Source organism: Scomber scombrus, chromosome 8 (assembly GCF_963691925.1).
Source record: "Scomber scombrus chromosome 8, fScoSco1.1, whole genome shotgun sequence".
NCBI classification, from domain to species: Eukaryota; Metazoa; Chordata; class Actinopteri; order Scombriformes; family Scombridae; genus Scomber; species Scomber scombrus.
In genome coordinates, this window is record NC_084977.1 from 6,857,963 (window position 1) to 6,885,083 (window position 27,121).

At 38.5% G+C, this 27,121-nt stretch overlaps 1 protein-coding gene across 1 annotated transcript in view; it reads left to right on the forward strand.

The window, feature by feature from the left end:
• Positions 1-27,121, forward strand: part of rab6ba (RAB6B, member RAS oncogene family a) — a 53,913-nt gene that overhangs the window by 20,187 nt on the left and 6,605 nt on the right. The window contains exons 2-6 of the mRNA XM_062424426.1: positions 6,665-6,723; positions 16,830-16,883; positions 17,255-17,360; positions 18,633-18,744; positions 24,417-24,510. Of these exons, the coding sequence (XP_062280410.1) occupies positions 6,665-6,723; positions 16,830-16,883; positions 17,255-17,360; positions 18,633-18,744; positions 24,417-24,510 (425 nt within the window). The remainder of the gene's footprint in view (positions 1-6,664; positions 6,724-16,829; positions 16,884-17,254; positions 17,361-18,632; positions 18,745-24,416; positions 24,511-27,121) is intronic.

A 27,121-nucleotide genomic window follows, 5' to 3' on the forward strand; every position in this document is an offset into this window, starting at 1 on the left:
AGACATGTGAAGGAAAACTTTTATTGATTTTGGGTAAAAGTAAACAGTAGAGTAAGTCAATGACATTTTTAGAAACATTTTAAACCTGTAAAGTTTGTCTGTAAGTCTGTAAAGTCTGTAACTACTTTCCAATACAGCTGTAATACAAATAAGGGAAGCAGTCAAAGTGTGCAGCAGCTCTCCACTCTCCACTGTGCAGTCTCATGAGGAGGCGCTGTCTATTTCTAAGCCAGCATATGGACTTGAGGTTGTCAGGTTCACATACAACGCTGCACTAGGATGTTAAAGATTTAAATGCCTTATGTAACTGTGTCGTGTATTCATCCTCTGTAACCCCGACTGCGGCTACGTCACAGAGAGGAAGGACTCTAAATTTACCACAGCCACTTCAGATTTAAGTAAATAAAACAACACAATCTGTGTTTTGCACTGAGGTTAGACAAAGGTTTATTTTGTAACTGTTACCAAAACTGTCAAAAAACTAGTAAAATTGAAAATTTGCTCACATTCTTAAAGGTAGGGCTCAAAAATAGACGCTTATTAAGACAACAGAAGAGAAGCATGTTGGCATTTTCATTTTCGGGAGTTGAATGAGCTGGTCTTAAAATAAGCACACTGGGGTTTTTTTTTTAAACAGTTAAAGGTTAGCTTAGCTGGCGTGACATGGAAGTGGTTTGAGTGAATTCAGCCGATGTTGTGTTTAGTGCGGCTGTTCGCACCAGAGGAACTTGTACGCTGGATCCACTTTAATTGGAATGCGACCGTAATCAATAGATGGAAAAAGGTGCATTGCATAGCTTAAATGTCAATATGATACATTTGACATCTGTAGAATAACTAATCAAACACAAACTGGGTCCTAACAATAAATGTTACATCACTGAAGTAAACAAGTCACTGAATAAGAATAAAACTCTGCAGCATTCTTCCTGAATGTCCTTGTAGGCTATATGACACACACAAACAGTCTCATTAAAAAAGAAAAAGTTTAGAGTTGAACTCCCTGTAGTTCAGTGTTGTCCTTCCTTTTGAAATATAACAAGCTAGAGTTTTCTTTGTGAACCCGCTGCCCTGTGAGAGCACACCTCTATTACGACAATGAATGAGGGGAGGTTATTGCTGTTATCTGCCGCTTCCTTGGATTTTTACTTATGTCTGACTAAAGCTACTAATCATTTAAATTCCATCATAATCTCTAAAATAGCATTCAGTGTTAATGGCAAAGAGGATGAAAAGCTTACGAGGGAGGAAATGCTCAGAAATACAGAGCTAATTCTGAAAAGTAATCAAAAATCTGCCATTTTAATCTTTTTTTTCTTTTTTTTGGCATAACAGAAAATGTACTAAATTATTACAGCCATGGGCGTAACTAAGCTTCCTGCTTCCACCCCAATAATTAAATTCACACAAACAGACCTGGAGGTATCTCTGAAAATTTTGACAAAAACTTGAGTAACTCACTTAGATCAGCTTTTAAGATTAAAAACTACTACAGTTTGGATACATTTGGGACATATTTTGCTTCATTGTAGTTTGTTGTTGTGACATCTCAGTTGTATTGTTACTGTCCATCATATTGTTTCTTATATGCATGCAAGTGAAATAAAAGTGTGCTGTTATACACCTTCCCTCTCTGGGGGAAGGAATTTTGATGTCTCCTCAGATTTAGTTGATGCTTTATTCTCACAGATACTTTGTGAGTTAGAGGAAGAAATAAGGACGTGCTGTCTGTTCCTGACTTTTGAAGCTCTCAGCGGTGACTGAGAGGCACAGAGAGTGCTGTCTCGTGTTGCTTAGTGGTCGAGGAGGATGAGTCAGCAGCGATGATGTTGGATCAGACTCTCCAGCCTAATGTTGTGCTCCCTTATGAACACTGAAGTGAGGACATGATGCCTAACAAGTATTCAGGATAAAAATACATTTTGAAACACATACTCTAAACACAATATTGTATTGCATTGTGTAAAGCTGCATCTATTGATGATTTTCATTATTGATTCCTATTTATAAAGTAATTACAATTGTCACATTCAGTTTATGAAATGCTACTAATAGTCCAAAACTCAAAATGTATTGTGCTACAATTAACTTAAAAAGCAGCCAATCACCACATTTGAGAATCCTGAATCTTTATTTGACTTATTTGATGACTTAAAGGATTAACTTAGTATCACAACTAAGCTAAGCTAAGCTAAGCCCCACCATCATTATGTTCTGTTTGTACGCCTGTCAAATTTATCAGTCTGGAAATGAAGCAAAAAACTGTCCCTAGCACATTTTCTTAGTTGTGGCTAGTAAGCTAACATTAACTCTGTGTGTGAGCCAGTTGAAAACCTCCAGCTGCCTTTTTAATGTTTCTGGCTGACTTGTATGACTTGCAAAATAGTTTTAAACATGCATTTGATATCTACATATATGATACAATTCAAAATCATTACTGTTTAATCATTTAACAGTCCAAAGCTCTGTTCTCAGGCTAAAAGTTAGCATCCTCAATCGATGAAACACGTAGAAGCTAATGGAGATAAAAGAGCACTTGTATTCCAGGGTTGAGCTACGTAGCTTCACTATTAAAGTACTATTAGTATTTAAGAACAAAACGTTCACTGTTCATTCTTTTTAATAACACTGTTGTACAAAATATTATGTACATTCATTGTTTTTGGGACAAACAACACAAACGTTCCCAAAATCTAATACAGAGGTGGACAGAGCTGCTAATGTTAGCTTAAACTCATATAGCGGTTAGTAGCATTGTGGTTACATCAATCTTGAATAACCAACCTCTAACCAAACATAATAACGTAGTTATCAAATTATGCTATGCTAACTCTTGGCCTTGGATGTAATACTATATATAACTTTTTGATAATAATATTATGATAATGTTAGCGGCTTATTTTAGAGCAGACAAACAAACTGTTTAATCTATTCCTTACACTTTTTCTCCTGTATTTTGGGTATTGACTATTCTACAGATTGACTAATAAATTCAAAACAATTAATATCTACAATAGATGACTAGAGAAAAGTATTCTTCTAGTAACCGCTTTTTTTTTTTAAAAAGGTTACATTTTACATATACTTGAATCTTGCAGACGTGTGAAATTTGGACTCTACTTGACTCTACTAGACAAGTCCTCTCAACTCCAAACACACCATGACTGAATTAGTAAATTGTGTTAAATTAGCTGGTGTGTGACTAAAGTAGGACATCTCTGGAGCTAAGTAAGCTAAGAAGATGTATTGATAAATTAGCGTAAGATTATTAGCATAATCAGCAGCTACGCATCAGATCCTGCCTTGCAGATACAGAAAACCAAGCAAAGGCACAGACACATGTAATTAGCCTCCCTGATTAAAACTCTTGCTGTAAACAATTGCAACTGCGTGCCCATTTGATGAACTGTGAATGAAAGACAGATTATGTTTACTGAGTGAGCCTGTGCCTGCAGATCTTAGATGCTCAGTTGCGGTACACTTCCTTTACATGAATAATGAATCGAAATTTCTCAAATATTTAGGAACAACAAATCTGGGATGGCAGTTGCATAAAAAGATGTGCGCATGTTGCATCAGGGTACATGTAGACGACTAATTGTGTGGCAGTCAGCAACCTACAGAGTCTGACCTGTGTTGACTGGCTGCTTGGTCTTAACTGCAGCCATATAATAATAATAAATTAAAATAAATAACAATATTTATTTAATTTATACTGCACTTTTCATTCACATTGAAACTCAAAGTGCTGCAGTTTTAATAAAACAGAACACACAGCATGAATAAAATAGCAATAAGAGTTATGATATAATTATTTCTGTGTAAAGAGGTTTTTAGACCTTTTTTAAAAAAAAAAGAGTCTCGGTTCTGTGCTGCCCTCAGATGGTTTGGGAGGCTGTTCCACAATTATGGTGCAGCAGAGCAGAAGGCTCGATCCCCCATGGTGTGGAGCTCAGTACCAGGGGCACGGAAGAGCAAGCGGCTGGCAGATCTGAGGGTGCAGGTGGAGGTTTGTGGTGCGATCACTTCCTGTAGGTAGGGAGGTGCATGTCCATTGATGTATTTGTATGTGAGTATCAGGATTTTGTTGTCCTGAAGGAGACAGAAAGCCAGTTCAATGAAAACAGAATTGTTGTTATATGTTAGTGTTTTCGCACTCTCATCGGGACCCTGACCTTTGGATCTGTTCCACTGGAGTTAGAAGGACATAACATATCGGCTCTCAGCCAGCCGTCTGCACTGCTGCTAAATGGATAAAAGAAGATGGTTGGATAGATTTCTGCTGGTTTCCCCATTTGCTTTGCTCCAGTCCCTCTCATTAATAATAACCACTGAGGAAAAAAATTTGAAACCCATATAAGCCATCTATCAATAAGTCAACCATGTCTAACCAGCTGTCTTTTCTTTAAGTGATCAATTCTGGTATAACGTGCCATATGCTTCCAAAATGATGAAATAATTATTGAATTCATATGAAATTAGGTGCCTGTTTTCCAGTCATGTATCAGTCACATACCATAACACGCCTCCATAATGATTCTTGGCAGTTTAATATTATTTTTCCAAAGGGCAAAGTGTCAAATCGAACAGTTGGTCGCATTTAGAAACGTGGGATCTGGCATTTCAAGCACCATGACAGCAATGAAATGTCAAAAAAAAGCTAAAACTTTATAAAGCAGTCGGGCTTGTAAAGATTTGTATGTCTGCCTATTTTGTGTGTAACCAGCATTTAAATGACACCGTAAGAAAGTGTGGAAAAATGGCAAATACCTTTTGTGTGGTTTGTGCAATATGGATTTAACTGAGCAGATATTAAGGAACAGGATGAATCAGTTTTATCTTTGCCTTCACCTTGATATTGGTATTATAACCAAAGCTGCTTAAAGAAGTGACTTGCAGTTTTGTGCCCACATGCAACAATATATATCTATCATTGCCTAAAGGGCACTCACTGATTTTATACATTAAGTTCAGTTCAGTTGTCACAAGGAGCACTGCTCATCTTGTGAAAACAGTTGTATAATATCTTTTTTATTTCTGTAGGATCATTCCAAAGTTAGAAAAAAATGACCTTGATGAAAACCCACATACATAACAATATATATATAATATATGTATTATATATAATACATAACATTTGTTTAATGAAATGGTGGTTGACTTTTTCCTTCCTTTTCTGTATTTTTTTTATACATCTCACCTTCCTGTTCTCCCCATCGAACCATAAAGGAAGTCTGTCTACCTGTCTGTATATATGTCTTTTGCATATCTCAGGAACCGTTCATTGGATTGACTTCAAACTAGGGATGTGCAGTGTCAAATTTGGTGCAATTTTGACACACGACACATTTATTATTAATAAACTTTAAATAAACAAGCGATCAGCGAGTTGCTCAGCTCTGCAGGGCTTCAGGGCCCTGTGACTGTATGTCATGAGCTCAGCTGGAGATCAGAGCTGTACAGTGAGAGCAAAATATTTTCACATGGCGTGCTTGGACACGCAACATCTTTAATATTAATGAACTGAATAAACAAGCGAACTGTAAGCCACTCAGCACTGTGTCTTAGTGCACTGTATGTTATGTTGTAAGGAAAGAGCGGGGGCTGAATTGGTGACCGTCCTCTGCTGCTAGAGTGGAGCATTTCTCTGAATCTGGAACTGAATTTGGATCAGTGTGAGTGGGTATGATACATAATAGTCATATAACAAAAAAACTATAAAATATGTTTGTGAGTGTTCATTAAACTTTAAATCCCTGCATGAGTTTTATTATATTTGAAAAATATTTATCTTATTTTGTACAGCTTGTACTTTGTACTGCCTTTTTTTGTACTCTACGATAATAAAACCAAAAGCATGAGCACAGCCATCAATCAGAGCTACACAGCGTGTCAGAGAAAAGTTGTTTCACATGGGGCACTGGAAAAAGTGAAAAGTAGTCAGCGAAACACAGCTTAATCAAGAATAGACTTTTGGGCTACTTCCCACAGGCGGTTCAAAACCAGCGTGTGTCATATAAGCACAAATCTTTTGAGCAAATATACCCACTCAAATGATCCGAGCTGAAGCCACAGAAAAGAAACGATGTAAGAGCACAACATGATCAATCCACTTTATTTAGGATGCACATTTTTTTCAAAAGCTGTCTGTTATACGTTTTTATTTTTAAATGCCCTCGTTATACTTGAAATTAGAAAAGATTGACTATTACAGTACTTAACATCTGTGTATAACAGGAAATCGGTTTCTTTCTTGTTGTTGTTGAACATACTCATTCGCATCTCACATTAACAGTATTAATTTTTCTGTGTTGAAGCAGCAACACTAAAGGCCAAGCAATCACCCGTTCCAAACAGCAACATTTTGAACAGGCATTGCTCTAATTTAACATATTAAATAGAAAATGTAAGTGTTTTGGGAACACACATAATACTGGCTGCAGTGGCAGCAGCAGCAGCACTGTAATTACATCTGGACCCGATGCCACCGTTGACCTGCTGGTCACCCTCGCACACAGTAACGAGCTCCCTGAGCAGCAGCGACAGCCATTGCAGATACCAGAACCACCAATCCCGCTGTTACATTTATAGAGTGTCTGAATGCAGCAAGCCGAGGCCTCTTGTCTCTCATTTAATGCATTCTGTCTTTTTTCTTCTCCTGCAGTTGGGAAGACGTCTCTGATCACACGATTCATGTATGACAGCTTTGACAACACGTATCAGGTAAGTTCTACTGCTGGCACTGAGAGGGAATATTTTGTCTCTAATGATTAATTTGGTCGCTACTGATCAGTCACAGTAGTGAAACACACAGCTCCACTTAGGCTCAAGTCAAATCTGTGACTCGCATAGTAATCCACAATATTCCTCCACAAAAAAATGGACTATTTGCTTTTATCTCCATGTTGGCTATAACAAGGACGTTAAATCAGACACCTTTTTGAACTGAATAACATGAAGAACAGCGTGAGCCCTCAGGCAATCACTATTTCTAACCCTGTTTTTCCAGCACAGGCTAATCTCACTCGCCATCTTAAAAACATATTATTGCCTATACAGCTTCCATGCTTAAGGGGTCTTTGTAAGTGTATTCAGACATGCAACGGGCCCTCAAATACAACCTGCAGTATTATTACATTATAAGCAGAAAGCACTTATGTATATATACATATCCTTTTTTTATACAGTAATAAAAAAGGAATTAAAAGTAGATCTTGCAAAGCTATTCCTCCCCTCCTTCTCATATAGTGTAATGTGTGTGTGAGTGTGAGTGTGCGTGTGTGTGCGTGCGTGTGTGTCTTTAAGCCGACTGAAGCTCTTTACTGAGAGAATGTGCACTATAATGAATCTACGCTATGTGTGAAAAACCATAAGCAGATAAGCCCAAGAAACACTAAAAATACCATCAGTATATTAAACACTGAAGGTGAAAAGAACATGAGCCATTTGTTTGGTTAAAATTCAAGTAAGAAATACAATTTCACTTATTTTTAACTTCACTAACATAACTGAACTTTTTTCCATCTGCTGATAATACAACAGGTATACTACTTTATGTCTATAATTACAATTTCATCAGTAATTTGGTAACATTTAATTTCTATTTACCTGATTTGTAGCAAGACATCTGGTGTTCACATGTTTGAAGTTTGTCATATTGTTTGTTGAGCCATGTCTCTGGTCATTTAGTAAATAAATATAAGCAAAATAGTTCTCCACATGACATATGTATAGTAGATACTGGCAGTGCATGTAATTCAAATCAGTTGACAGGACAAACAACAAGAACACAGAGAACTATAGAGAGTCTTTTTTAATGATAGATAACATCTCCTGGCGACTAAAACCTGAATCTCATCTTAACTGAAAGTACAGTATCTGCATTTGATTTGAAAATTGATTTGAAACATTGAGTTTCTATTAGGTATAAATATGGGCTGCAGGCCCTCCAGCAGGCCAGTACAGTTAATAATGTTCTGCAGCCTCTTGTTCTTTCTAATACTTAAGACCTGCAGCTTCAGTCCCATAAGCTCAAGTGTTAATCTTGAACTGCTTTTAAATCATCTACAGCAATCTCTAAAGATTGCCTCAGTACTTGATCTCATTAATTAAAATAATTAAAATCAGCACTCTATGAACAGGAATGAAAGTTTACTAGCCTCATTGATAAAAATGGTAAAAAAAAAAAAATCCCTCCAAAATATATATTAAGATACCAAAACCATGAGGAGCACCATCAAAAATCATGCTGTGGTTTGGAGATTTCTGGAAGAATTGCATTTTTTGGTGACGGTGTGGCGAGCAGGTCCCACCTGCCCCAGGTCTCTAGTTTGTGGTTGTTTCATTAGGCTGTTATTGTTTATACAGTAAGGTCAAGTTTCAAAAAATAGTCTCAATACAGTTAAATTACTACTGTGGGGACTAACGTCATTGAATCAACAAGTTTTACAGTCATACCCAATTGATTCAATTCCAAGACTGATTATGGAGCCCAGTATGCAGAAATATTCAAATGCACCATTTTTGGAATACTGTAGGTGAAAATAACACATTTATACTGCATGCAAGATAACTGCATGGCTCCTGCCAATGACATTAGCATAGAGCATAGTGCATATCTGTAAAGACTCGTCGGTACCCACAGAACCCGTTTTCATTCAGATGATTCAGAGGTGAGAGGTGAAGAGACGCCTAACTTTGAAAAGCTAACATAGCATGGTTGGTGCTGATGGATGCCTTTGGTCCTCTTGTTTCACTCTAGCCTTAAAACTGAACCTGTTACAGAGTCTGAAAGACAATAATGTCGGCTGAGGATGCCGACGTCCTTGTGATGTTTAAAAGGTTAAGAGAGTGAGTTTTTTTCTTATAGGGGACCTATGACTCTTTTTCTTAATTTCAGTCATATATATGATGTTATAATGTCAGATGTTTATGTAAAACATGGCCATTGTGTCAGATTATGAGGTAAACGTATGTAGAAGTAATCTTTGTGAGCTAAAAATTCAAAACTTCCAAACACTGGGTTTCCATTGTTTTGGGGTTAGCCACACCAAACCATGACTCCATTACACAGCACTGCAAAGTAAAATAAGTAATTCACCTGTTGGAGGTTTGCCTGTAATCTGTAGCTCTTCATCAAACATCATCATCTCTGACTGTTTCTGCTTGTATTATTCCTCCCTGCATTATTTCTTATTAATCCACTGAAAAAAGAGCTCCAAATATCTCCATGTTGGAGATGCAATGTTTTTAGCAGTGATAAGTGCTGCTAATTTGATGAACACATTTCATTTCCTGTAAATCCTTCACAACAAAAGTCTCCTGTTGTCATTTAAAAGCTTTTAGTCATTTGAAGCGGTAAAGCAGGAAACGTTGGGTTTTGTACCGCATTAACTTAACACAGTCTTCCGGCAGACTTCTGGGGAGCTGTCCTAGTAGAACAGAGTGGGCTCATAGGGAGGGGGGCCTTAAAGAGACAGGAGCTAAGGCTGCCTGTTAAGAGACAGAGTCTGAACTGAGGGGCTGCATTAAGGGCCAGTGTAGGATAAGTAGTTTTTTTTTTTGTTTTTTTTTACTCTGAGTAATGCAAAGCTGCTCTAGTGTAAAAAAAATATAGGGATAGAAATGAGCCTAATAGGCCCCCTGTAAGCTTCACACACAGGAAGTTTAATAAGTTCAAAAGCTTCCTTCAGTTTGTATTAATTTAGTTTTATTATATTATCAGCGTTGGCAAAGCAACCTGTTTTCTTTGGCCTCACAGCATCCTGCTAACCCCAAAGGGAAGAGAAAAAAACAGGTCTCCATTCTTCAATGTTTGCACAGTGCTGCGCTGTAATGAGATTTGGATGGCTCATTGTGAGTGGATTAAATTGTCTGTGTTAGCTCGGCAATACAGTGCTTTCACAGTTGCTCCTGCATCCTCTTATATTTCTACATTCATAAGTCACGAAAGTCTACAGAGCCAGACATTTCACACCGACTGTTAGCGCTCGTGTCTTTTGTGTTGTTAAGCTGCTGAATCTCCATGATGCATAGATGTTTCTTTAAACATCTCATTGTCACAAATTGCTACAGAACAGGCTTATTTTTTTGGGAACGGTTGACTGGGAAGCATTTATTATATCAGCTGTTTATTCGACATTTTACCCCATCAACGTCTCAATTGTGGGAAAAGAAATTAGAAGAAATTTGGAGTATTGTTCAAAGTGAAGGGGGTTCTTTTTCTGGATGATTAGCTGATTGTCAAGCGTATTATTTTATTAGTGTTTCTGGACAAAACACTTGACACTGAAGTTAGGAAATGGGACCTTGTTTTTCAATCCAGTATTATGCAGCGTTTTCCAGCCTGTAGTGAGATGAATATCTTTCTAAGTAAGGCCTATAATGCACAGATGGTGAATGCGACTTGATCATTTCCTGCATTGTTCTCAGAGAGCAGCACACTCCTAAGTACCATTACCTGGAGTGAATGTGGGCGTCTGCTGTTGCCTGCAGTCTGTCTCGCTCCAAGGCCACTGCTGTAACTCCCAACCTGAATGCAGCTGGATAAATTATTGCTTTGAAATCCAGCAGCACGTCAAAGTCAGCGCTAAGTGCAGTCATTCTGATAAGCAGGGTGGGGTGGGTGGGGGTGGGGGAGGGGGGCATGGCTTTCTAGACAAATGGCCCACTGCAACAGCCTGGTGGTGATGAGGCCTGAAGGGACAGAGAGAGCTCGTCCTCTGTTTTTAAGTGGGCAGGCAGGCAGGCAGATGCTGGACTGATAACATCTGCTTATTTAATAACATCCCCATACAGTGAGGCTTTTTTTTTTAATGGTGGTCTCTGGCCTGTGCCCCAAATGATAAAATCAGCCTGGGAGGAAAATAAAAATCAGATGGTTATTTTATTTGAGTGTAAAATAAAGCCATTTGAATCCACCACTTAACCGTGCTTAAAGAAAACAACCTCTTCATCCCTTTTTCAGTCACCTTCTTGGGTTTTTTTTCTTTATATAGCGGAATAATGATTTTGTTATGGGTGCCATAACCTCTGCTTCATAGCCATAGATCAAAGCCAGAGCTCCCTCTCTCCTAAATGTGTGCTTTCTTGTCATGTGTGTATGCGTCTGTGTATGTGTGTACATGTTTTTGTTACCTCTTGGGGACCTTTGGACGTCATTTTTGAGGTCCTGGTTCAGGTGAATGGAAATTAATGCAGGGTCCTTACAAGGATAGCTGTGTGTGTGTGTGTGTGTGTGTGTGTGTGTGTGTGTGTGTGTGTGTGTGTGTGTGTGTGTGTGTGTGTGTGTGTGTGTGTGTGTGTGTGTGTGTGTGTGTGTGTGTGTGTGTGTGTGTGTGTGTGTGTGTGTGTGTGTGTGTGTACATGCTGCCCTCTCTCCCCCAGCCCCATGTCTTAATGCCACTTCTCTATCCTCCCTGGCTCAGAGACAGGTAGGGCTGTAAATGATTTTGCAGTTTTATTTCGTTCTAGCTCAGCTCCTGAGACCTTTGAGTATTAATTAAAATGCTGCATTAGCTCAGCCGGAGTGTTTATACTGCTGCTCAGAGGGGATGCTGGATCAGCCGACTGAGGATGGAAAGACACTCTCACTGTGAGCCTGCAGGAGAGATCTGTCTCAATGAGAAGATTTATGAAGTTATGGCTTCCAGGACGCATGTTTTTGTTTTCATGCTTTTTGTTTTCATGCTTTTTTTTTGTTTTCATGTCTGTTTGAACAGATCCAGTTCACTCCTTTTGAAGGGAGAGCAGCAGTATGTATTTAGAGACTGGGGGCCATCAGAAAGATGAAACCGAGCATGGTACTGGCTTTAGTCAGCAGGAGGATGTGAGTGAGGCGAGCCAGATTTGCTGCCTCTAAAGCAGCAGACTCCCATCAAGCAGCCACCCAGCCGAGGGAGACAGAGGCAGGCATCCTCACTGCCTGGCAGCACATGCTAAAGGGCTGAGAGGCCTCCAGAGGCTGAACGCTTTTGTCAGCAGTGCTGGAGCTGTCAGTCAGGCCTGGCCACCAGGCTGTGACTGTGTCAGACCACAGCTCCATCTGCTCTGCCCAAATACTATTAGTATAATTTAGTGCAACTGTTGCATCTCATTTATCATTATTATTATTTTTTAAAACAGTTAAAATCGTGACACTTTGTGGCATTTTTGAGCAAAGGATAATGCTATCAAGGTATCAACAATGGCTGAGACTAATGAGTATTTTTATTACCAGTTTATCTGATGATTAGTTTCTTGCTCTATTAGTCTATCAGAAAAATAGTGAAAAATGCAATCAATAATTTATAGAGTCCATGGTGATGCCTTGTTTTGTGTGACCAGCAATCCAAAAATGACAAGAAAAATAGCAAATGCTCACATAGAAGGACTGGAACCAGACATTTTTTAGCGCCTTTGCTTAAATGTTTTTATTAATTATTTAATTATTTAAATTGTTGCAGATTAATTTTCTGTTAGTCAACTAATTAACTAATGAATTAATTGACAAATATTTATACCTATTGTAGTTTTCTTCCTTTATTTCCATTGAATATTGCCAACATACTAAATTTGAAAATAGTTTAGTTTTGTAAACAATCTTCCATGTAAAAGATCAAACATTACTATTAATTCCATATTTGAGTGAACAGAAACTAATCAGCACATTTAAAGTTATGTTAAAATAAAAAAGATCTGTAAAACGATGTCATATTGACATTTATACATAACCTCTATTACTTCCTAACTGTTTTGTTAACCAGCCACACTGGAAGATTGCATTAGTCATCAATATATGTGTAATGGGGTAGAAATCTACCCTTAATGCTAATGTGAGTTAAATAGACCAATTGTACCTTCATGACTCATTGTTTTTATAAATGTAGCATGCTGCCTGTAATTATTCTAATCTACATCTAGCCTAATACTAAATGCAGCCCACTGTCTGAGGAAGGAGGCGTGATCATAGACTCTTCGATTCCCTCTTGCGCTCGCAGTAAACTTCAAATCAATCAGATTTGGTGTGTTCACAGACTGCTGTCAAACACGACGTTGTGAGCAAATGCCAGAATGCTGACTGTTACTCAAGGTCTGTTGTTTTAACAGCGTCCCTGCCAGATGGAGGACCTTGAAAGTTCTGTTGGGAGCAGCAGTGGCGTGAGAAGTATTCAGATTCTCTGTTTGCATGAAAAGCAGCATTACCACAATGAAAAAAACACATCAAAAATATTCCACGTCCTATATTTATTCATTAAATCACATGCAGTGATCAAAGCCAAAAGTTGGGTTCCTGTTTAATCATAACTCCAGCAAACACACCAGATGTGATTTAGTTTGGATCATGCTGCCGGCGTCTTGCTCACAGGTGAATCCTGTGTTATATTGAACTGTGGAGCCTCTGCTTAGCACAAAGAGACAGAGCTCACTGGAATCAGTGGCGTGTTTACAGACTTATCACAAGACAATCCCCCCCCAGATCACAGCTTTGTTTTTTTGGAATTATCCTCCTGATCATATTTAATACCCAAACCATCCCTGCAGTAATGTGCCCACTGCTGAATCACTCTGAACATTAATCATCCCACGACTTCCTGTCAGAGGTAACTGGATAGAATTGTGTTCTATTAAACTACATTTGCACTTTTAATGTATTTCTGTTGTATATTTAGGTAATTAATTTTCTATGGCCAAATTATGAGTGTGTGTGTGTGTGTGTGTGTGTGTGTGGGGGGGGGTTAGGGTTAGGGTTAGGGGGGGGGGGTTTCACTTGTGGCTCCTAACTCCTAACTCATTTCCATGTGTTGAATGGGAAGCATCAAATCCAATGTTGTAGTAGTGAATGTTGTATTTTTAGGCTAAACTAAAATGATAAATCTGACAAATGAGAGCATTACAATTTTAAAAAATCACACTTCACATCACACTACTGGGTAACAGCAGGATGTCCCAGATGACATTTAGAGCTCAAAATGGCAATTAGACTGTCAATTACCTCACAGCGAAGGGAAAATATGATCAAGGTGTTGCAGAGTGTGGATTTAAAGTGCCAGCTGATTCACCATGTTTACAAAACCATTGTACCACTTTACCTGCTTCCATTATCTGATCTGCTTTAGGATTGAAATATGGAGTCCACCTTTTACATATAAAGAGAGAATAAATTGTTGTTTAAAAGCAGATCATCACTCTACAGCTTACATGGCTGCTTTGGTAAGATACAGCACATTCACCCCGACTTCATCATTACGATGTTATTTATTCAGTAGTCTCATCAGCCCTGCCCTGTCTCCAGTGTCCTCTCAGCAGGTCATCACCCAGCCTGCCCTCGTTTCCTATCGACTTATTAACTCAGTTAGTATTTAGGTCTTGGTTTTTCAGTTCCTTTGTCTAATTTGGTCGAGTTTTTTTCCAAGCTGCTCAGTCTACCTTTCGGATTTTCTGTGCACATTCCAAGAATTAAAACCTTTTTCTGCAGCCCTGCCTTCCATTTTTTGCGTTTGGGTCCACCTGCTCCGCTCTCCATGACAATATGTTTGACAGTGTGGTGTCTACTTTTATACTCTGTAGCCTCATAGAGTTAAATAACTAGAGCCTGAAGTCTGCACCTATTAAAAAAGCAAATCAAATCTGCTTATTTAATGATGATTTCACATGTGAAGTTAAAATGTCAATAATACATTTTAGTGACATTCCCTGTATCTGTTGAAAGTATTTTTTTTGCCCCAGAATGGGCCAGAGAGCCACAGTCTGTCTTCTAACAATGTGCGCTGCTTAATAATTTAAAAGAGGGATATTAATAATTTCACGTGATCTAATCCGTTCATGTATATCTGTCTTTGGTGGGATTCTATATTTGAAACTGAGGCCAAAAAGAGACTACAGCACCTCTGCAAACCCCCTCCAATGAAAAACTGAAACATCCTTATGCTTTATGCTCACTTGAATGAAGCTAATATTTTTGTCATGCCAATAATATCACTCCAAATCAGCAATACTCAAAGTTTTCTCAGAGGGCCCGAATGTTCAAGTCTGTATTGAATTTAAAAAAGATTTATGTGCTGTTGTGGGTAATTTCACAAAATGACTGCTTTTAACCTCTAGCACACTGTGATTTATTCAGTCTGTCATGCAGTCCAGTAATAAGAAGACATAAAAAAGTAAAATACTTTTCAACTGTTTAGAAATCTGCCAGAATAAATGGAGGACTTGTTTCAAAATTTAGTGTTATCCCCTGTCTGAAAAAATATACATATACTTGTTTGCTATGATATAAACATAGTCTTTATTCTCAGGTTGTTATTTTCAGCCCAGGAGAGCTTGATGTGACTGGGTGTAAAGGAGGAGTATAAATGACGTCCTGTCTTCATGCCAGACTCTCTGAGTTAGTCCACTGTGGTAGCCGGTATCGCCACGGAAACAAGTGCGTGATCAAGCTGCTGATGCCCAGTTCTGTCAAAGTGGGCAGTGGGCAGCGGGCGCTCTGCTGCGCTGCCTTACACAGACAAACACAACACCCACCTGCTTAAATCGCAGATGGGTACAAACATTTTTTTTTTTTAATTGTACAAAATGATACCGTTTAAAAATAAAATGGACTTTGAAGCACAGGCAGGAAACCGCATCCTATTTTGTGTCTGTTGAACAGACTTATCTGTAGCCATCTACAGTTGGGGCTCCAGCTGGCCGGTGTGGGAGTGCAGGCTGGGGTCACACAGGCTCTAACTATACAGCTGGGGACTGCTGCTTAATCTCGGGTCAGTTGTGTACCAGCTACCATTGAACCCTTCACAGTCCTGTCCCCTCACACTCACACTGAGACACCAGACATCTGGATGCACCACATGGAAAGCTCAGGAATCACACACACATACACACACATGCAGACACACTTTTTAAAAATAGTCTAGGTGGTATATTAGAGTTTAATGTAGAATATAAGTAAAATTAACAACAGATAATCAAGTGTTGTGTTAACGAAGTCCATGATGGAAACCAGTCTTAAAATAGTTACTGCTAATACTGATTTATATAATAATGATATTTATATTTAGCAAGCACTTGTTAATCTATTTTGTAAAGAAGCCAAATTCACTCAGCTCTTTAATGACTGGCTTTAAATGTATTTAAATGTCCTTTTATCGTGCGCTTCTTCTGCACTCTGTCTCGATGGTTTAAATGTTTAATGTAAAGTACTTTGAATTGCCTTGTTGCTGAAAAGTGCTAGGCAAACAAAAACCCAACAGTTCTGGCATCGGGGATTAAACAGATCCGCGGCTCAGCATTGATTTCTGGGTTTTCGATTCGTCCGAGCCAGAGCACCTGATGATATCATGGCAGGCAACGTAGTGGAGAGCTGCGGGCTTGGCGGCGGAAAGTAAACATCCACTGAAGAGGAAACGCAGTGCCATCTGCATCGAGACACAACGAGGGGACGATTAGATTGCTGTTAGGAATGAATAATGTATAATGATGTGAGACGTAATTTGAAGCAGTTCCCCTATACAAACCGTACACAATATACAAATACAGTTCTGATTATTAAAGTGGAATATTTGCATGTAAACCTGCTCCAGTGTGGTTTAAATACACTTTATAAACTGACCGCTCAAATTGCATTAAAAGTGATAAACTTCACAGAGGTATCACTTTCTGCCGTGCTGTTGTATTGGATTGCGTTGTACTTCACAGGTATTCATTACACCTGCAGATAAGGGTGATGTGATGTCTTCCTCTTTATCTTTTCCATTTTAACATGCATTATTCAGTTCCTCGGTTAATACTCTATTTCTAGCTTTTTTTGTTGTTTTTACAAGCAATTCTGATCAATGGACTTTTTTTCTCTTATCCAGGCCACAATTGGAATTGACTTCCTATCGAAAACCATGTACCTGGAAGATCGAACGGTAAGTTAAAGCTATATAATGTCAAAAAAAATATGTTAAATGATGGCAATGTGTCAGCAACACACAAACACACTGTAGAACTGTTACAATAAAGTCTGATGCATTCAGACTCACTGCTGCTCCTCTTATACAGCCTTGGAAGTGTCAATATGTAAAATCCACTCAGAAATAATGCCTGTCTGAATCTTGTGCTCTGTATACACGTGTTGTATTGTGTTATACAGGTCAATGTCTGGGCTTATGTATGTGTTGTGTAAGCGTGTGTGTGTGTGTGTGTGTGTGTGTGTGTGTGGAGGGAGCCTACTGTTTCCAGGCTCTCTGACCATCTTGAATAATCTCAGCATCCTCAGCTTTCTCTCTGTGAACCGCAGGTCAGGTTGCAGCTGTGGGACACGGCGGGGCAAGAGCGCTTCAGGAGCCTCATCCCCAGTTATATTCGGGACTCCACCGTGGCCGTGGTGGTCTACGACATAACAAGTCAGTGTCCCCTCCTCATATGTTCGAATAAGCTACTGAACTCGCCAACTAAGTGTTTTAACTTTCTAACTCTCTCAAAATATCCAGATGCAGTCATGTAAGTTTTAATATTCCTGTCAGCGTAAGTAGCCAGACATCATCTCTCCCTCTAAAAATCCTCGGTGCAAACACTTCACTGTCACTAATTATGAAACAATGTGACAGATGGATTTCCCACTGCGGCTAAAGCCAAGATGAGATTTGACAAATATCAAATATCTCCTTGATATTTCCCTTAAGCAAATTGGATCCACTGAGCGATGAGATGCGGCTTACTGCATTAAACTCCCATCTTCTCAAATTCTCTTACAAAACCAGTAACCGTGACTATCTAAATTGTATTACTCAGATCTTATTTCAAGTTCTTTTCTCTGTTCGCCAATGAGGAAAAAAGAATACTTTGGTGGTTTTTTTTCTAAAAAGGAAAAACCAAGGGGGGCTTCTTAGGGTCACTGCGCCACAGCTTCCACTTCAAAGCCACCATTACAGTCCTTTTAGGTTTAGTTAGCTTGTGGTCTGGAATGTAATGAGACCTAACATGCTCTCACCTTTCAGAGAGAACATTTTGTTCTGCTCCACAGTAATAAAGAGGTAATATACAGTGGTAGTATTTAAACCATAAAGCTAAAACTATGTAAAATATTTCCAATTGGATGTGTGAGGCAACACTGTGACAGTGTGAGATGGTCAAGAATGGCCAAGATGTGTAACATAGCTGCCCTCAGGAGATGAATTCTTGATTTTTATGAAAAAAGTGTGGGCCCACCATCTCCACATCCCTAAAACCATGTTCTCTTTTCACCTTGAATAAGACATGGGGGGGTCTTTGTTATCAAATTCCCCTTCCAAGAATACAATATTCCCCTCTGTCTACATGCCAGAAAAGCTGCATACTCAATGAATAAGGCAAGGTCAAATGCATTTATTAAGAACATGCTACATAGATAAAACTGTGCAGTGTAACATATGTAAGATCTTTCTTATGATCTTAAACAGAAACTCTAAATGCTGCATCTTCTTCTCAGATTAATGATGATAGTATTATCTAATGCTGAATGTTAGATTGATTTTTATCACTTATTTCCAGCTGTTTTCGAAAATGCCAAACTCCAGATGAAATGTTAATAGTTTTGTTTGTAACAGGCGAGGTGTCGGCGTGTTGAATGTCACCGCAAACCGCACAAACCGGCATCTTTAATTTACCTCCGCTTTGTTTCTCTCCTCTCCAAACAGACATCAATTCATTCCAGCAGACATCGAAATGGATCGACGACGTGAGAACAGAGAGGGGAAGTGATGTCATCATCATGCTAGTCGGCAACAAAACAGACCTGGCAGATAAGAGGTGGGTAGTTAGTGATCGAGCCGCCTGCTGAACTTCAGCGCCTCTTGTCACATTTTTATCTTTTTAGTCAGCTTTTCTTTTTATGTCTTGACACCATGGCAACCCTGATGCACAGAGGCGTCTGTCTGTCTGTCTGTCTGTCTGTCTGGAGCCACATTCAGCTGAGCACAATACCTTTGAGAACAAAACACGATGAAAACATCAGACCGACTGGCACAGACTCCCCCTGCAGAGTAGATGTTTTGATTAGATGCCAGAGCATCTTGCTGAATAAATCTGTATATTAATGAGACACAACTGATTGTCTTGAGAGCAATTTAACTCTGGCTCTAATACTCTGCTTTATAAATTTAATAACAATACCACCTCGACATCATACGGCGACAGATATGAGAAATTAACTTTTGCTACATAATATATCAAATATCTTAATGAATACACTCAGCATAACTGGTTTATATAGTGTATTCTATTATGGTGCAACATTACGCAACGGAGCTGTCACTCTCTGTTACACTGCTTGCTTTGAAATGAGAAATATATTGCTTGCTTGGGTAAATTATTCTGCGATTTATTCCCAGGTGACACCAGCGCAATCATGAACCACATTCACAAGGGAATATAGATATATATACGTACATAACTGACTGCATATCGTAGTGAAGAGAAGGTGAGAAAGTGCTGATGCGACAGGATGTTACGCTTATAGAAACTTGAGTAAAAATGACTCTGAGCGGAGATGTATAGCAGAAGAAGACGAGTGGAAAATAAAGGGAGAACTGAACCATAAAATAGCTTGTGTCCCTGTGCTAAGAAGCAGTAATGGTGCATATGTTCAAAATCTGTGCTTGAGATAGATTTTACATGTAAAGTCATCAGTAGAATATGAAACTAATATGTAAAAGACCCCCTTTGGAGACCCTGGCTAATCTACTGTTCCATTGTTCCTTGTACTTTAAATGTAAATGTAATTTTTCTTCATAGTGTAGAAAATGAAAGCAAAGGACTTTACCTTCATTCATTTTGTCCTATCAATCCATAGACTATATACAATATAGTGAACCCTCAGTAGTGTAATGTGTGTCTGTATTTGTGTTAAAATGTGCAGTGGCTGCTGAAGTACTTAACAAAAACTGTAAGCATTGTCTTTTTGAGACCCTTGGCGAAGCTTAACTCTAAACAACATTACTTTCCCTTTTTTAGTCATTTCTCTTTTTGGCAATACAAGATATTTATGTCTTGTTTACTCTAAATCAACATTACTAACAGTGATCAGCTGCAGAAGAGACTACAGAGTTGTTTTTTTCTTTAATATATTCCTAAGAAGTGAGGAGGCTGATAAACGCCTCATGTGATCCAGTAATCCGTCTTTGCATTATTTCTGGTCCGCTATCTTCAGTAATGACTCATCTGGGGGCTTCCTCTACCTCAGTTTTAGACAGATGCTTTGCTAAAAACAGCTGATTGTTAATTTTCTGGTCTGGCAGACAGATCTGATCTGATTAACCGAAAAAAATGAGTGACTGAGAGTTTTCTCTCCTTCATAGAATCAGACGGCGTCCTCTTATCTTCCTTTTTCTCTCCATATGTTTTACAAACATGCGTGAATTTAATTGTTATGAGCAGAAATATTTGCCCATGTAGTATAAATAACATTTTAGTATTATTATGAGCCGCACAAAGAAATTCCCTCTGGAATTTCCTCCAACATACGTCCAACTGACTGACAGGAGAAGAGGAAAACTGCTGGTGATGGCACTTTCCAGGATGTATCTCTCTGGATCTGGCAATCAAAATTCACAGCTGCCAGGCGAGCAGACAACAGAAATAGGCTCTAGTTTCAGTCAACACAGCATCGATACAGTAAGACTGTGCGAGTATATGCAAGTACATGTATCATCTCATCTGTTTCCACAATGTGAAGGTAATAAGGAGTGTAGATCTTAAAAAATTAAGACTGAATAATATGCTTTAACCTTGCTGCTTAGTAGGCTGAAATTCCCAGTTACAGCTCATGTTTTGTCCGAATATATTTTGCTAGCTGAGCTTTCATTAATATGCAGAATAAGCTGTGGAAGTGGAATTATTTTGAAAACACGGAGCCCCAGGAAAAAAAGAGTGTGCTAGAATCTATTGAACCTTTTCTCTTTAATTTATGGGTAATGTGTCTAAACTGCAATTTAGTTGGGACTTAATGGGATCTGGAGGTTAAAGCTCCAGTAAATTTTCCATGGTAAAGAAGTAAAGGCTATTTACTGCATTAACTCTGTTAATGTCACCTCAGCATCCCCCTTCTAATTAGCTTCTACTCAGAGGTAAATCAACCTTATTGCTGTATGTGTGTATGAGCCAGATGGGTGTTTTGTTTTTTTTGGATCAATTCAGTGCAGAAAAACATAAAAACAGCATTTCATTACAGCTTATTTCTGCTCCAGTTTCCCACTGTACCATCTTAACCAACTGTTATAAATCCTAAAAGTCCTTTCTCACCTTCTTTTCCACCTTTCCTTTTTCAATTAGAGTGTAAATTACAGTGACACTCTTCATTAAAATCTGGATGGAGATGCCAGTGAATGTTTCCCATACATGAAATGATAAATGCTGCTGTCAATGTTGGTACTGCTGCATGAGACTACACGGGTGGAGGTTTCAACATAAATGGTCTAATCCTTCTGATAAAATCATTTATTTGGATTTATTGCATGGCTGTAGACATATACAGTGCAATAAATGGAAAAAAATAACAAGTAGTGTGAAATGACTCAGCATATGATCTGATATCACTGTAAATAATGTGGCTGACATTGAAATGTGTGTTGAAAGTCAATATGAGTGGATATTCTCTACAGCAGAGATAAAAAAGCCTTAAATCTGTTGCGTGCGTGCGTGCGTGTGTGTGTGTGTGTGTGTGGACCTTAAAAACCACCTTAAAATACGTCAATGATGCACTTTTTTTCTCTTTCATCTCTTTTCACTATAACAACACTGACACCTCTATACCACCTTTGACATTACTTGAGAAGAAGCAGATATTCACGTGGTATTGTACAATTTCATTATCAGGTAGCGGAGTCCGGCTCTCTCTGTGTTTGCTGGTTTGTTCATTCATGCGTGGCGGAGCTTTCACAATGCTCAGGACTTACAGTGCGCACAGTTTAGGTGCTGCAGAGCCCCCCCGGAGCCCTGCGTGAAGGAAATCTAGTGTTCATCTTACCAGCATCAACCAAGTGGAGCCTGGTGTGCAGTTCACTGACAGGAAGAAGCTCAGGGATTTTAAAAACTGCAATTGTTGTTAAGCCTGTGCATTTTGTTCAGTCATTCTCTTCTTCTCAACTATCAGGAGCCTTCCCAGGATTTTAGATGATCATTTGCATGTGACTGGCTATGTTGTAATGTGTATATTATATTTTTTTGGCCACTTGGGGGCAGCTGTAAAAACAACACTGATGTATTATCGCCTCATAAATATGTTAGCAAACATTTGCTTGGTTACACATCCAGGGGATATGGACAAGTATTAGCATTCATTTGGAGCTGTGTATCAGTCTACCTAATATTCAGTCTCCTTCAGGTCTCCACTAACTTCTTAAAGTATTTGCCCCTTTAGCAGCTTAATGCTCCACTATGTACATCATCTAGTTGCTAACTTTGTCTGTCTGTCATTTGATGCCAGGAAGGTAGTGTGCAGTGGGTTTGTCAGAGAAAACATCTGCCTGCTGCTGGAAATGGGTTGATGGGAGCGTTAAGGCAGAACCAAAACAGTAAATGTAGGGACATTAAATCAAAATAATGAGCTGAAAGACACTAAAAAGCCTCATAGAGTTTAGAGGGAACTGCAGTCAGGTGGAAATTCTCAGTGCACACGTCTGCGATATAGCTGGGAAATGTATCATGATATATTGGTTCATTTCGGTATATCAATAATTATTGATCATTTTGAATTATCTACTTTTCATAAAGATTAATGAGAAAAAAGTTAAATTAAACCACCCTACTTTTACTTTTTATTATTTTTTTTATTTTATTTTATTTCTACTTAGCTTTACATAATCAAGTTTACTCACTATCTGCGCATTCATAGTGGTTTGCATTTAATGCATTTAAGTGAAATAGCTTATTTCAATTGATGAAGTGTCTGTTGCAGATACATATTGCTATTGTTTTATCACCCAGGCTTAGGTGCATCACTACCAGTGACCCCTTTTACATTATACGTAGTTATTTTAATCCATTTATTATATAAAAAACATATGAGTGCAACTTTAATGGATTACTAAAATAGCTTGAAAAATGAAAGAAGCTCCTGCACACTGTCACTACTACTATGTTTATTGAGTTTCAGGCATGCCTGATAGCACATAGCAAGACAGTGTGCAGGTGCTTTATTTCATTTTTCAATTTACGACTTCCTCCTACGCACCTGCCACTACTCAGGTGTGCAGAGATTTATTTCATAACTTAAATAGCGTACAAATGAATCAATGGTTAACATTTGAGTAGATATATTTGGGGACCGTTAACAAAAAAAAGGCTACGGTGAAGTTGATTTTTGATTACATATAATAAACTGTGTGGCTAAACAAAAGGAAACAAAGAGGTGCAAGACAACTTTGACATGCCTGAGTTCTTAATGACCATGAATAGCAATGACACAGTTCCCTGACCATATATGTACAGTTGAAGAGTGTTGATCATCAGTAGCTCAAGTGAGAGCTGATGTCATGTATTTAAGGAGCTGCTCTGAGACTCCATATAGTCCCGCTAGCGTGCCTGAATGTTGCTAGGATGCCACATATTGCACATCCATTATGCAATTTTCTTGCCAACTGCCTGTCTGATGATGAATAAGCTTTGGTTTTGTTTAAGTTAGAACTCATACGCATGCATCCAGAAATAGCCACAGCAACACTGGTGCATCTCTGTCATGTGGTGTTATTATGTAAATACATCTCCAATGCAGCGTCTCTGTTCTCGCCACAAAAACTTCTTCTCCTATCTCTCAACACCGAATCCTCTTTCTTCTATGTTGTGATGCGAAGGAAGAGTCATTTCAGGAGAAGAGGATCAGTTAAATCTGTTTGTTGATGTGTGTGTGTGTCAATACAGGCGTTTCAACCACTGAAAGCGAGTTAGAAGCGAAGAAGTGGTATTTTTGATTCAGTAAAGAGCCGATGCTGTCTGTGTGTTGTTAGGAACAAAGAAGACAGACAGATTACGTCATGTTTTTCCCAGTAGACCGGTGGCAGGTTGATTTAAGCCAGTCGTCTTAACGAACCTGCTGGCTCGATGGTCTGTGGAGTCAGCAGGACCGCACTGATCTCTCTGTTTGTGTTAATGGACACCTGACACAGCCTCCGTTACACAGCGAGAGCCAAAAAATCCCTGCCAGATTCATTAAAATGTAATGCAAATTGGCTGTTATTAATTTCTCACAGGACAATGTAATTAATCATTCTCAGTCATTAGCTAATTAAGTCAGAGTGTATCCTCACTCGTCTAGAATAAAAGGAGCTTCAGCTGCAAATAGTGGGCTTCACAATGATTTTTGTTCAGTATCTACCTGTGTTTGTTAATTGTTAAAATGAGAAAGCAAGTTTTGCATCCACGTGTACGGTAAACACTGGCTCATTGTCTGATAATGATGATTAATGGTAATTCTGCTCTATTCACAGGCAAATCACAATTGAGGAAGGTGAACAGAGGGCTAAAGAGCTGAGTGTCATGTTCATTGAGACCAGTGCCAAGACAGGTTACAACGTCAAACAGGTAAGTAGTTCAAAGGAATTATGGGGATTAGATGTAATAGGTCCTTAATCAAGAATTACAGGCCATTCTTTTTATGACTCACTGATGCAATCACAGAAATGTACTCATAAATGATTACGTGTTTATTTGAATGTCCCATGGGACATGGTGGTCTGTCTGTGAAAAAAACCTTGTTGTGAGCACAATAGCAGTAGGAGCATCATATTCACACATAAGGTTCCTGTGATAGATTACATCATGTTATTGACATTTTGGTACTCTTTGTTTTGCATATATCTCCATATTAATGAGGATAACTCTTTATTATATAATACTATCATCTCACTGTTTTAAGCCATGCTAGCAGCATTGCTCTACAGATGTCTGTACATTTGACCTGAAGTTAAGAAAAAGCCTTTTTTTGTCTGAGTATACATATCTGCTCTGTAAATGAATTGTACTGTGTTCTCCTACGAGAAAATGATGTGCGCCCTAGTTTTATATTATTTACATATTACTGTGATACTATAATACCGTGACCTCATCCATTTACGCAAAGCAGACAGTCACACTGAGCCTGATAGCATGATCCTGCTACACGACACAAGAGCCACAGACTCCGAACAACAACTTACATTAGCTTTCCTGCTTAAGTCACTTTCTAATCTAATTTAGTAACATGAATACATCGTCCTGAAACTTAACTTTTTGAAGGAAGCATCAAACAAACATTCCCTTGGGAAAAGCTGCCACTAACATCAGTCATGTCAGCATGGTGCAGCAGCACATTAAAACAGCATGTAAAAGTACCTGCCAGTGTTTAGTGCTAATTAGCAAATGTTCTAACACAACAAACTAAGTTGGTGAACATAGTAAACATTATACTTTCTAAGCGTCAGTATGTTAGCATTGTCAGTGAAGCTAGAATGCTGACATTTAGCAGAAAGGAAAGGTGTTCATACCAGAGCTTCACCTAGTGGTGTTTCATAAAGACAAATATTTGGAAATGAATATACGGATTAGCTTAATTCATCATCTATTTTTTCCACAGTGGTACCACACATAAATAAATAAAACAACCACTCTTTTCACCAGAAGAACATTTGCAAAGTCATAGCATTACTGGTTATTTTCAGCAACTCCTTGTTATTAAGGCAGGATATTGAGACAGCTTAGGGGCCCTCTTCATTTTCTAGTTATATGAAGGAATATTGATACACTCATAGAAGCACTGTTTAATAAAAGTGAGAGTGCGGTATTTCTTCCTGTGTGTGTCCATGCTGCCACTACCAGCATCTCACCAACACTGAATTGCCCATGCATTCATTCCTTCAGTGTCCTTTAATTAGTTACACTAATGTTTAAAAGATTTGGGATTTGCAGATCCAAAGTGAAGCATAGCCTGGTTCAACAAAGGTGATCTGTCTCTAAACAGATGTTTGTTGTTTAAAACAACAACTGTCTGTTAAGTTAATAAGTAGAGAAATGGAGGCAAGCTGTATTGTGTCTGTCAGTGAATGGTGTTGCTGGCAGGCGCTTCTCGTCTCGCCCCACAGCAGCACAGACAGAGGCGCCTATTCTTTACCTTATTTCAGGGCTGTAGACACTAACAGCTAAATGCCAGGATGGAACATGGTGGTGTGAAACCTGCAGAACAGAACAAAGGTCAAAGGCTGCAGTGTTCCCACTGTTTGGCTGTGTCATCACTGAGATGTGTGTCAGCAAAATGAAGCTTTTAGCCATCAATTTCACCATCATCACGAAAACTCACAAGTAATACAAGAAGACTATCTATTATGACTACCTGCTACCTATCATGGTTTTCATCAACACTACTGAAAGATTTGGCAGATAATAATATATATACATGACTATTTTGTTATGTGTTCAGCCAAATTTGAGCTACATTTGCTCATGTTTATTCACTATAGTGTTATCACATTTTATTCTTTATACAAATACTGAATATTAAAATTCTTCCCAGCAGGGCAGGTACTTAAAGGGGAACTCCACTCAATTTACACATCAAAGTCTGTTTACAGGTCTTTCGGGGTACTGCTGCCTACAGTATATGAAAAGCATTGTATAAAGCCACAAATGAGGGCTCACAAAAAGGTTCATACCTGATAAAAACTGAGATATGCCATTCCTAAAAATATCCTGTAGTTACAGATGATAGATGTGGTAATGTGGGACAAACCAAAGACATACTCAGAACTTTTGATTTGAATGATTTGGTATGTAGTATAGATGTCTGATGAGGATATCCTTTGTGTCAGTGTAAAGCTACAGTACAGCCAATAAAGAGTCAGGAAGGTTTGAAATTTCAACTAGTTGGAGAAGCTGACCCTTTTACATTATAGAAGATTAGACCTATGTGATATGCACCAGGTATCACAATTGGTACATATGTTCATTTCAATATAGCTTGAAACATTACCTCTTCCTTCATTTTGTCATTTACATTTTTTTCTGTGGTAATGCAGCACAGACCTTTGAAATAAGTGTGGAATAATGTAACTTTCACAACTATATACACATACATGATTAGAATGATTAGTATTCATCATTGGTGGAGCTTTTAATGATTAGTATTCAATGATTTAACAAATCGAAAGAAAGGTTTTAGTCT